The 13,047-nt window shown below is 47.2% G+C and overlaps 1 protein-coding gene across 1 annotated transcript in view; it reads left to right on the top strand.

The window, feature by feature from the left end:
- The first annotated feature begins 5,945 nt into the window (after positions 1-5,945).
- LCMT1 (leucine carboxyl methyltransferase 1) overlaps positions 5,946-13,047 on the top strand; it is a 46,925-nt gene continuing 39,823 nt past the window's right edge. Inside the window, exon 1 of the mRNA XM_010960998.3 lies at positions 5,946-6,238. Coding sequence (XP_010959300.1) covers positions 6,129-6,238 — 110 coding nt within the window. The 5' untranslated portion in view covers positions 5,946-6,128. The remainder of the gene's footprint in view (positions 6,239-13,047) is intronic.

Below are 13,047 nucleotides of genomic sequence, written 5' to 3'. Positions count from 1 at the left end.
ACACTGAACAGGTGAGTCTCATAGCAGGTTATTAGTCACATAGACTCATAGTCCAGGGGATGGAAGACTCGGCGACACCAGGCAGGGCCACACGGAGGTTGCACTTGGGAACAGAGTGAACCAGCAGGGGCTCTCGGGGGCAGACTTAGGAGTAACAAGAGGGTGGAAGTGACTCTGTTTTCCACTGGAGGGTGTGACTGGCTTGTTTGAATAATTTCACAGGCTGACAGGGAACTGGAGGCAGCTACCTGGGGATAAACTGTGCCTGGTCCTGGGGATAAGAAGGGTAGTTTGGCTCGGGGACCTGACCTATAGGAGCAGAAGGGGAAGGGAATTTGAAGTTAGACCATTTGAAGCCCTCCTGTTTTAACAGATGTCAAGGCAATACTTAAGCTTGAATCTTGATTTCAGGGTTAATACCACAATGGGTTCTTTGATACCTTCATATCAATTTAAACCTTGGTGATGACTGAGACTTTTAGGGAACAGGAGGAGTCCTTCCCTAGGAAGTGATGTTGCCACTTGACCAAGAGGGAGAGGTGATCATCCACAACATAAAGCTTATGGACTCTTTCCTATTGATGTTCACTCAGTTGACCCCAAGGGGTCTGGGGGAGGGGGTGACGTCCTCCAGCACCACAGCATCTGGCAATGAACTGAGGGTGGGAGGCCAACCCCACCAACAGGTGGGATGGGCCAGAGGGCTCCTGTTTGGTTTCACCCTGTAGCAGGGAGGCCTTTAGGACCACACTGACCTTGTGGGATGTCGCTTCCATGGCTCAAGGACTAACAGGGCGCTGAGTATGGACGATCAGGGGCTGTGAGAGACTCTATTTCCAGAGAAGCCCAGTGCATGGCCAGCAATTCCTGCTCTAATAGTATGTGATTCAGGCCCAAGGAGGGCAGTTTCTTGCATCAGAAGCCCCCGGACAACTTACGGACATCATAAGTGGTCCAGAGACGCCAGGAAGCACAGGAGGATATTGCTAAATCCTCTTCACTGAGAGGAGTGCCAGTTGATTTTAATTTAAACAGACTCTAGAGTCCTTTGTTGGTGGGGCTCCCACTCAAGGTGGGCTAATTTCAAAGTGACGGCATAAATGGGCTTAAACACAATCTGTAAACAAGGAGCATGTTGCCTGCAGAGCCCCAAAAGGACTCAAAGATGTCGGATACGATTGTATGTCCTTTACAAATGTTTCAAATAAATGACCTCAAAGGAGGATGTCATCAAGGTGATGTCATACCTGGCGTCCTGGAGAAGGGTGGATGCAGTGACGATCCTGTCTGCAAAGATCGTCTATGACAGCAGAGGTGCTAGGTGCCCTGTGGGTAACTAGGTAGAAGAGTATTGTGCCCCTTTGGAGAGAAGGCCAACTGGCCGAGAGGAGGTTGAAGTAGACGTTGCTGGCAAGGTGACTTTGTCCATGGCCTGGGTCAGGCCCCCAAGCCCCTGATGAGCAGATCAGTCCTCTGGTGTGCTGGTAAGCACCTACAGGAAGCAAAGCCCACATGTATTGATTAGGGGTTTTGCACTGAGAGAGCAGTTGAATATCAAGGCCCCTTCCCCCAGCTTTTTGTTTCATCAGTTCCTTGGCCATGGACTCCCATGGATGTGCACCTCAGTACTCTTAGGGATCAGGAGAGCTCATGACAGCAGCAAGGGAAGCAGCAGCACAGGACACACAGCACAAGGGGTCATCCCCAGGACAGTGCTGGGCCAGGCGCACTTTCCCAAACACAGTCTCTGTGGCTGCCCCAGTGGCGGCCATCAGGCCAGACACAGTGACCAAAGTGCTAGTCCCACACCCAGCAAGTGGAAGTCAAGCACCCACCAGTTAGGGCATTGTGTTGTCCCTGGTCTCAGGTAGGAGCCTCGGAGACCACCTGCCAGACACAAGCCACAGCTGATGGTACCTTAACTCTGGGATATAGTCAATGTACAATAGTTTTCGCCTAGTTGGCGAGAATGAGACGTGAGGGTGAGAAGAGATGGCAACATCCGTTGGAGACAACAGAACATGAGCTAAAGCCCAGGAGGGTCAGCAACTGGCACTTACATCCCAGGCGGTAACCGCTGCCTTACGAACCAGTTAACTAGCAAAGGAGCGGGTAGTTAAAGCTGGCCCGGTATCTTCAGGTGAGGTTAGATCATCCTGTTCATGATGCCAGTTTTTCACTCACTTCTTCTTTAATCCACTGGTGAGTAGAGATTCCTACCCTAGACTAACAGGGCTGAGTGAACACACAACACTCGACACCACACAGATGGGATGAACAGCAGTTTACTAGTCTCACAGACCGGGGGAGGACACCACACAGCATGCTGGGCCACACGGAGGGTGGCACTTCAGAACAGAGTGAACAGGCAAGGGCTTAGGAGGCAGATTTTGTAGCGACAAGAGGGTGGGGGTGAGCCCTGGTTCTGGCAAGAGGGTGTGATGGGCTTGTCTGAATAATTCCATGGGCTGATAGGGAACTGAAGCCTGCTGCTCGTGAATAAGCAGGGACTGTGTCTGGTCCCTGTGAGAAGGATCATTTTACTCAGGGACCTTGTGTATGGGAGAAGAGGGAGTGGGGAACTGTACTTAGGCCATTTGAGGTCCTCTCAGTTTTTCCAGATGCCAAGACAGCTCTCAGTATTGAATCTTAACTTCAAGCCTCATACCACAAGAAACTATTAAAAAGTAATCCTTCCTAGAACTAATCATTGAGTTCAATAAAGTCACAGGACACAAAATAAACACAAAAATCAAGTGTATTTCTAGATATTAGCAGTGACCATGTGGACACCAAAATTTAAACTATGTGTATAATTGCAAATAAAAATAAAACACGTGTGTAAATCTAACAAAACATGCCCAGGACTAGTATACTGACAACTATACAACACTGATAAAAGAAATCAATGATCTAAATAAGTGGAGAAAAAGACCATGGTCATGAATTGGAAGACTGAGTATAGTAAAGACGTCAAATTTCCCCAAATCAATAGATTTAATGCAATTAAATAGATTGATTTAATGCAGTTCCTATCAAAACCCAGTAAGAGTTTTTTTTTTTTTTTTGTAGGTACAGACAAGATTGTTCTAAAACTTGTATGGAAAAAAGCTAAAGGAATGAGAATAGCTAAAACAGTTTTGAAGGAAGTACCAAGTGGGAGCAACCCATCTACCAGCTTCAAAACTTATCATACAGCTGCAGCCACAAAGACTGTATAGTCTTGGCCGAGGGCTAGACGCATAGATCAATGAACAGAGAGACCCAGAAACAGTCCCACACAAATATGCTCAGTTGATTTTTGCCAAAGGTGCAGAAGCAATTCAAAGGAGGAAACACAGCCTTTTCAACAGGTTATAGCAATGGAAAGCTTGTGAGGAAACTGCACGCCAAAAACTTGGAAAATAGGACCAGCAAAGAAGGAAGATAATGATTTGACTGGGGGTACTGCCAGGTGGTGATGGGAGGGGAGGGATAATGTGCACTCAGAGCAGGATGAAAGCTTCAAGTGCTGGGTAACGGTTTATTGCATCTTTCTGAATTCAGCTGCTTCTGATTGATCAGCTCCACAGGCTCCGATGATTTTCCCATCAGCCCCACACTACAGACTCAGGTCACCCCCCTAACTGAGCATCCAGTGCTCCAGACTCCTTTAGCCTTCTCATTAGCATCATTCTCAGGCTATCTGAGGTAGCAAGGTGCATCTCAGGGACTCCAAAGGTACATCCTCTCAGGTTTAAGTCTGCCAGAAAAGAGAGCTCTTCCAGACTTAGCAACTCCCATTCAACTCCTGATTTGACCCATCTGGTCACCAACCCACTGCCCCTCTCTCCCCCCTCCCCTCCCGCACCCCTGCTACACTACTGAAGTGTAACTAGAGTGGTTTTGGGTGTGATTGGCCAGGCCTTGGTAAGGTTCCACACCGCAATGTGTGGCATGGAACCTCACCTGATCCACATGGACTAAAAGGAGAGTTTAGTTCTCCATAATAAACTCTGGCTGTTGTTATAGAAGAAATAATGCCTAGTCAAAGCAGCAAATGTCCACTCTGGCCACTCACAGAGAAATTTCATGGTTAATGCTCAGCTTTTTGCTTCCAGTACTAGTTAATGTTCACAGGGATTTTAAACTCTAGTTTCTCGTCTCTTGACTTTATCAGAGGATGCAGATTTAGTTGGCAGTGACCTTTGTCTGATTGGGACCCCAAAGTAGTCTCATATTTCGAGACATCATGTGGCTTGAGATGGGTAAGCTTTCCATTTCCAGATTCCACTCCTGTATCATAAAGTTCGAGCCCCTTGCTTAATGGAGCTTAAAAGGAATGAGCTGGCCTTGCCTGATGGAAGCTTTTGGGGTGAAAAACTGACCAAAGTTCTCTGAATCATCAGCTTCTCTGAATCAAAGGCTCAGTAAAAATTAGAGGTAGTCTTTGCTCATGAAATAACAAGTGTATCAACACATCTGCCTCCACCTTTTGCCAGTCACCCTCAGCTGCACCATCCAGACCTATGGGATTGACACTTTATACTGCTCGCTGTTGACACATTACCCATTAACACTCATGGAACGTGTACACTGCCAAGCTGGTTTGCATTACCCTCTTGGCAGAGGACCATTCAGAGAAAGCGGTGCATTTCACCTCATCACCTCTCCCCCTGGCAAAACTCCCTAACTTCAACCTTCCCCACTTTCATTTCTACTTTGGGTATCAATGAGCTCTTGTTCCTTCACTGGATACTAAGCAAGCATTTGATACCTGATCTTGCCCCAAGATACGTGCACTGGATTTTTGTTGCTGTTTGTTTATCTTGCTTGTGTTTGTGTATGATCCAAAGTTATTAAAGTTTGAGTATATCCATTCCTTGATCCTGACTGATAATGAAATGGAATATGCAAACACACTTTAAATAATCTATTTAGAAAATGTCTTACAGTAAGTCTAGTACAAAATATATGTAATGAACATCTTGAATTGACATAATAATGAAACAAACACATGTGAACCTACCCCAGCTTGAGAGCTATTGAGGAGTTCATGCACTCCTTCCCCATTCCCTTGCCCTCTAGTCTTCTACCCTCCCCACTCCCTAAAGGTCACAAATGTCCTGATTCCTATTTTTCCCCTCATTCCATTACTTTCCTGTATATTCGTTTACCATATATGTGTGCTTTCCTAAATAATAATAGTTTTGCTTGGGTTGAACTTTGCAAAAATGTTGTATTTCTTCTTTCACTGAATACTATGTGTTTGAAATTCAGCCATTGATATTTGTAACTGGTTACTCTAGTTCATTAATTTTCACTGCTACATAGTTCTCCATTGTATTAGTTTTCCACACATACCTTCCCTCACAGCGTTTCAAAGGCGATCCTTGTGTGCCAAGGTGTTCACCCAGTTCCTGCCACAGAGTTGGCACTCAATAAATATTTGTTCAATAGCTGAATGAGGAGGGAGGGTATAGCTCAAGTAGTAGAGCAGCATGCTTAGCATGCACGAAGTCCTGGGTTCAATCCCCAGTACCTCCTCTAAAAATAAATACGTAAACCTAATTACCTCCCCCCAAAACAAACAGAAAACAACAAACAAAATGCTGTTTTAAAAAATAGTTGAATGAGACTGAGTTCTAACTGAAACACTGATACTTGTTTCCTCCGGCTTCTCTGCCCTTCGCTCCAATTCTGAGACTCCTGCCAGCTCTTCTGCCCTGAGTTAATTACAGTTATAAAATTTGTTGACCAGCCGTTTAGAAACAGGCGGGCCTCCCAAAACACCTAAGACTACAATTCCCGGAAAGCATTGCAGTGCTCTCTTGCGTCAATTTCAATTGACCTTCCCTCTCTGAGGCCTTCCGGGTTGTGTGGGCGGGGCCGAAAGAATTATCCAATGGGCACCTCCGCGGGCTGAGGGGGCGGGGAAACTGTCCAACGAGCGTCTCGACAGGGGCGCCAATACGCGCGGAGGTTGCTGGGGCAGCCGCCGTGGACGGCGTCACTGAGCCGCGCCAGCTGAGCCGGGTGGAGCCCAGCCCCTCTCTTCTACCTTCTCCGGGGCTCGCTCCTTGTCACGGCGTCTGTCGACCCCGCTTCCATGTACCCGGTGGGCGCAGCACCCCGAAGCCTCCACGCCCATGGCCACTAGCCTGAGGAGGCCGTCTTTCACCTCCTGTTCTTCCCCCTCTAACGACACGGACGACGAGGGTGTGCGCGGTACTTGTGAAGATGCTTCTATATGCAAGAGGTGCCTGCCCGGCGCGGGGTTAGGGGCCGCCGTCCCCGGGGGGCTGGGGCCTAGGTGGGAGGCGGGCCTGTGTTTAAGGAATACGCTTTTACGCCAAAAGGCACCCGTCAACTCGTGCGACACCTGTGAAGTGTATAGAGCAGGGGTTCATTTACTTAACTCACAATTATATATCTAAACTTCTTGTGTGCCAGGCACGGTACGAGCCTGGAAATAGCGTGACTGGGATACGGGATACCGTGACTGGAATCAGGCAGACGTGAACTTGGCCTCCTTGGAGCCTGTCTTGCTGGAAACAGACATGAAGCAAGTAGTAACTGCAGTCTTGATGGGTTATGAGGAGAAGCGCAGGTTCTCCTTTTATAGGTTACATTCCACTGGGACTAGTCATGATCTCCACTGTGCGCCTGAAACTCAAGTTAAGGGGGAAGTGACCTGTCCAGGACCTCATAGTACTCGCGTGCAGAATCAGTACTTTGCAGAGCTCTTGCCTCTGTGCTCCAGGAGTCTACACTTTTAGGGGGTGTGAGCACAGGTTCCTGAAAGTCTAAAAAAGAAAGTATGAGGCTTGAGTGTTCTCCACTCATTCATTCAGCAAAAATGATCTAGATCTTACTTTGTGGAAGTCCCTTCCTTTTGGCTGGTTGGTGGGTACTCAGTAACTGGGAACACGTGATGAACAAGATTAACATGGTAAACTCACTGCCTAGGGGGAAAAGGCAGACAGGGAGGAAATAATTACCCATGAAATAACATAATTACGATTTTGTGTTGAGTGCTGAGAAATAGGGGCATCATTAGAGTTTGTAATTTAGGCAATAATGTTTGAGCTGAGAACAGAAGGCTTAAAAAAAAAAAGTAAATAGGGATGTTGGAGTGTTCAGGCAGAGCAGGGAAGGAGTGTGGTCTGTTAGAGGAACTGAATGAATGCCCTGGAAGCTGGGGCCACGTAGGGACTGTAGGGTAGGGAAGACAAAAGTTTTGGGTTAAGCCTTGTACTTTTTATCGGTTCTTGGAAACAAAGCATAGTGTGTTTCAGAACATGAACTCTGGAGCCAGACTATCAAGCTGGTCCCAGCTCTGCTGTTTGCTAGCTCTGTAAACTTGGGCAAGTTACTAAACCACTCTGCATCTCTGTTTCCTGATCTGTAAAATGGGGATGATAATAACGCCCACTTCATGGGCGCTTGTAAAGATGAAAATATAACCAATATTAGGAGAGCACTTGGAGCAGTGTCTGGCATATAGTAGGTGTTAGTGGTGGTTGATTAAATAAACAGATAAATACATACTTAAGTATTAAAGGCTTGGAGGCAATCCCTGGTGAAATTTGTGAACTTAAATGAATTGGACCTGACGTTACTTCTTCTGTTTTCCATTGCTATTAACCACATCTGTAGCACTGCTGAATCAGAAACAGTTTTTCTCATTTGCTAAGAGAATTGGAAGTGTGGTCAGAATTACCTGGGGAAATAAAACACTTTGCAGTAGCATGTTAGGGTTAGGGTTATTTAATATTTTTTGGTAGTATGGGCTTAATATTTGTTGGGAACATTTTTGGCCAACTTGCTTACTTTAAAAAAGAAAATTAGCTGTGAAATAGTTGAGACACAAAAATACAGAGAAATAGTATAACTAGAGCGTGCCTTTCCTTGACTCTCTCGGCTATTTTTTGTCATGTCAGCTCTTCTTTGCCTCAGTTTCCAATGCCCTCTGTGTCTACAGACATCTAAACGTTGGGTTGGATTTGGAACTGCAGAGAATCTAAGGCAGTAGCTTCCAGACCGAATGGCCCATCAGCATAGCCTGGGGGCTTTTAAAAGGTACTCAGGGCCTCCTGTAGACCCACTGAATCAGAATCTTCTGGGATAAGTCCCGGGTGGTGAAAACCACACGTGTTTGCCACCTGGATGCATTTCGTCGAAGCTTTTCATGCACCGGGTTTTCTCTCAGCTGAAAAAAACATGCAAAGAGATTGTGAGAATCCATAAGTTAATGTCTGAAGACACTTTGCAGGACTCAGTGACTTTCAGGTTCTGTGATACTGTGATCTCTGTCTTCACCGTAACATGTTCAGCCCTTCAGTCTTGTCAAAAAAAAAAAAAAAGTCATGTTGTGAGATAGGGCTTCTTTGCATGAGTTGTGGACATACTACTCTTTCTGCCTCAGTTTCCTCATCTTTCAAATGGGGGTAATAATGGTAACTGACCCTTTGGATGTAAGGATTAAAGGAGATGGTCGATACAAAGGTTAACACAGGATCTGGCACCAGGTGAAGCCTTCAATAAATTATTGCTGGTTTTGATTTCCCTCCAGCCTGAGTATTATTTATTTTGAAGTTACTGAATATGTAGTAGGCATGGGTCAGGCTAGCTCCTGCCACACTGAATTACAGCTGTAAGATCCCTAAAATAGTGTTTAAAAAGCCATTTTTGCTTCCCAGGGCTCCTACAGTTCTGTTATTTCTGTTTTAATTTGCTCCCTCCTTTAGGATAGAGCCCTTCCACAGGTAAGAACATAATCTTTCTCCACGGGTTGCTGTGAGGATTAAATGTGGAATGCTTGTATCAGGGCTTGGCACATAGTAAGTGTTCAAAATTGATAGTTGCTGACACCATTGCCACTCCCATTGTCACCAAACCATCATCATTGTCATCATCCTGGCTGTCACTCCTACAGTGATAACTCTTTAAAAAATTTTTTTTTAATTTTCTGTTTTTTTTTTTATTGAAGTATAGTGAGTGTACAATGTTGTGTCAATTTCTGGGGGTACAGCATAATGTCTCAGTCATACACATACATAATATATTCCTTTTTATATTCTTTTTCATTATAGGTTACTGCAAGATATTGAATAGAGTTCCCTGTGCTGTACAGTAGAAACTTGTTTATCTCTTTTATATATAGTAGTTAGTATCTGCAAATCCTGAACTCCCAGTTTATCCCTTCCCACCCCCTTTCCCCTCCTGGTGACCATAAGTTTGTTTCCTATGTCTGTGAGTCTGTGTCTGTTTTGTGAATAAGTTCCTTTGTGTCTTTCTTTTTATCCCAGTTGTAAGTGAATACAGCGATAACTCTTGACTTAGAACTCTTCTGGTGGATGTACTAGGTTTATGCCTGGTAGTTCCATTTGACTTAACAGTTATCTATACAGTGCTTATGATAGCTAACTCTCCCCCGTCCCCATTCCCCTTCTTATTTTCCCCACCATTTGGTGCCCCACATCAGTTACCCACTCTTGTTTATCCTTGCCCCCCCAGCCCCTCCAGCCACCCCCAGTGTGTCCTCTGAAGCCACCCCTCCACAGTCACCAGCTGCCTCCGTTTGCTCAGCTTCCCCTCAGCCATTCCCTCCCTCTCTTTGCCTTGAGCTCAGGGAGATCCTTCACTTAAAGCCCTCTCAAGTCACAGCTCGGTTTTCTCATACCCTGGATGTCTCAGGATCGGGAGGTTCAAAATTTGTGTCCCCACTGCTCTTTGTTCCCTCAGCCCACTTCTTTGAGACCCATGCCCCCTGCACCCTGCACCCTCTCCTCCTCCACGTGATTGTTTTCTGCCTGCTGCTGGTTATTCACCTACTTCGTTGAATACCTTGGCACCTGGCCCACAGGCCTTCCTCCCTGCCTCAGTTTTTACCATCATCCTTGGCGTGTGTGTGGAGGACCCAGCTACACACAGGGCGCTCTTTCCTTTAACACCTTGTCTGCGGTGATTACCTCTTCTCATCCACCTCTGTCACCATTCCCGCCACGATACCCTGCATTTCCATCCAGGTGCTGTACCACCTCACAGCCCCACCCTCCAACCCCAGTCTCTTCTTTCCAGCCAACTTGATCAGTTATTTCTCATCCGCCGTCAGCATCTTTCTCCTCGGGACCTCCATGGTTTTCTCTAGCCTGGAGAGACTTCCTTGAGGCTGTTCCCTCTCAATTGAGCTTAGAGTTCATAGTCCATCCTTCTGTAATTCTCTTGGGAATGCCTTTATCGCCCTTGCCCTTCATCCTAGTAAACCCCAAACCCTGGTGGGACCAGATTATCCACTTTCACCTTGAATACCGGTGGGGGAAATCATACAGCCTGGCACAGCTGAATGCTGCTGTGCGTTCACATCAACCAGCTTCACCTGCATCCTTTCTAGTATGAGTGTCTGGTCAACAACTCACTTTCTCACTCTCCGCAATACTTAAATCAGACATTTTCCACTTTCCGAAAGCTTCTGATTTACTCCACCCTCTTTCATCTTCAAGATAACAGGATGATATTATGGGTATTGCTTAACATAGAAAATAGATGCCTTCCGATTGGCATACCTTTAACTTCCCTCCAAGAAACTCAACCATCCTTTCCTACTGCTTCAGTTGTCAACGTCCGCCAGCAAAGACCATTAGAAACACACAGTTAAATGAGTTTAAATACTCATTTTAATGAGGGAGAACTCCCATCATGGGGAGCTTCCAGGCCTCCTCAGTAAGGGATGTTAGAACTTACAGGGTTTGGGCTTTGGTTGGATAATTTTGGGGAGAGTTCCAGGAAGCAGGGATTTGCTCTGGATTGGATGCTGACATGGAGGTGGGGACAGTTCTGGGATTGGCTAGCTCAGTCTTTTCTAGAAGGAGGTATGACTAGACTGACATGCTGTAATTCACAAAGAAGCCATAGGCAGTCACGTGGGAGAGAGGAACGTTTGCTGCTCTGCAGGCCGGGTGGCCTTGTTTTTGGCTGTTTAGACAAAATTATGAAGCAGTCCTGTTTTGTCTTCACTTCATCACTGTGCAACCTTTGTGCTAGCTGTTTGGCGAGATTGTTTATGTCCACCAGGAGGACTTCATGGCCTCTGAACACCAGGCAGCATCTAACAACGCTGGATCCCGGCTCACGGCACCAGGCCAGCTCCTAGGGGATAGCGCTGCTTTCCATTTTTTCACAGGGGAGGAGGTGAGTCTTAAACAGACAAACGGGTTTGCCAGGCAGATGACAATAGCAGGAGCTGAAGAGCATAGAGACTGAAGTAGCATGATGTCTTAGTGAACTTGACATTGGGTGGTGGGGGGAGGGGTGAAAGCAAGAGAGAATTCAAGAAAGACTGTCAAAGGATAAAATGGGGAAGGTCGTGAAGGCTTTTCAGTGGGGAGAATGACATGATCTGGATTTGTGTTTTCAAAAATCCCCAGCAGCCATGCGGGAGATGGGCTGGCGACAAAGAGGAAGTCTGTTCCCTTTTCCTTCCCGTCAGCCACAGCCCCTGCTCAGTCTCCTTGCTCCCAAATCTTGCAACACGTCTTTATTGTTCTGTCTGCTTCTAGTCTAGCCTCCTCCCCTGGCCAAGTGTTTCTGCTGTGGCCAGGGTGATGTTTCAGAATCACAAATCTTCTCCTGTCACTTTGTTACTTGGAACCTTTAGATTCTCCATCAGCCACAAGGTCAAAATCCACACTCCGTTGCATGACACACCTCACCTTTCCTGATATGATCATACTGCCCTGGGCCTGACCGCTGCCACCTGGAAATCGCCATTCAGATCTCTCAGAATGATCTCAAATTATTTCTAAAGCCGAGCTCAAGATCACCTTCCTGTCTTTTCCTCCTTGCCACCCCCACCCTCCCAGGGAATGGTGCCATTGTCCACTCAGACCACGGCAGGCATCATGGTGGAACCGCCCTTTCGCTTACCTCCAAAGCCATCAATCACCCAGGCCTTTGATTTTTGTCTGTGAAATGTTTCTGGAATCTACCTCCTTTTCTCCACCTCACTGTTGCCATCTCAGTCCACAGTGAGGTCATGGGCTGTGCCACTCGTCTGCTCCCTCTGCTCCCTAGTTGCTCCTACCCCCAGAGGTTTGCAAAAGGCACATCGGACTGGGTCACTCCCTAGTGTAACGGCTTCTTGTTATTGTTAGAAAAAGAGCAAAGTTCCTCATGTGGTCTGCCCAGCCCTGCCCGTTCTGTATGGCTTCTCCAGCCTCACTTCACCCTCCTCTTCCCTTCTCCCCACCATCCTCTCAGTTACCCAAGTGTGCCCTGGCCCTGCCTTCCTTGGGGCCTTTCAGCAGGCCGTTCCCTCCCGCAGTGCTTCCTCCCACCCTCCTGTGTCTGATCAGTTCCACATCATCCCTCGGAGTGATACATTCATTTGACATTCTTTATTGAGACCCTACTCAACTTATGGAGGTCTGGTTCTAGTGCAGGTGCAGAAGGGAATGGAACAGGCAAGAGTGGAGCTCTTATGGGGCATTTATTCCAGTGGGAGAAGCGGCCAGGAAACACACAAGCCAAACACCTGGCACGTGAGCTGGGGGAGATGCAGCAGGAGTGCTGGGGGGAGTTGTAATGTGAGCTGGGGTGGCCAGGGAAGCCCCCCCCTGCTGAAGGTCAATACTGGGGAAAGGAATGAGCCCATGGAGGGATATCTGGGGAAACAGTGTCCCGGGCAGAGGGGAAAGAGAGAACCAAGGCCCCGAGGCTGGAGTTGGTGTGTCCCAGGAGCAGCAAGGCCTGAGCGAATGAAAGGGAAGAGAGAAGCAGGTGTTTCTGGCTCTTGGAAGGACCCAGCTGACACTCTAAGTGAGGTGGGAGCCGAGCCGCTGGAGGGCCTTGGACAGAAGATGGCTGTGACCTGACAGGTTTCAGCAGGATGCCTTGAGTTTCTCTGTGGAGGCCAGACTGTTCAGAGGGCAAGCCCAGAGGCAGGGAGACCTGCTGTCACAATATCCCAAGTCAGAGATGCTGGTGGCTTGGAGCAGGATGGTCGCGGTGGAGGTGCTGAGAACCCGCCTGATCCTGGATCCACTGTGAAGGCAGAGCTGATAGAAC

Source organism: Camelus bactrianus, chromosome 18 (genome assembly GCF_048773025.1).
Source record: "Camelus bactrianus isolate YW-2024 breed Bactrian camel chromosome 18, ASM4877302v1, whole genome shotgun sequence".
In the NCBI taxonomy this organism is placed as follows: Eukaryota; Metazoa; Chordata; class Mammalia; order Artiodactyla; family Camelidae; genus Camelus; species Camelus bactrianus.
This window is presented reverse-complemented; position numbering and strand designations above follow the sequence as displayed.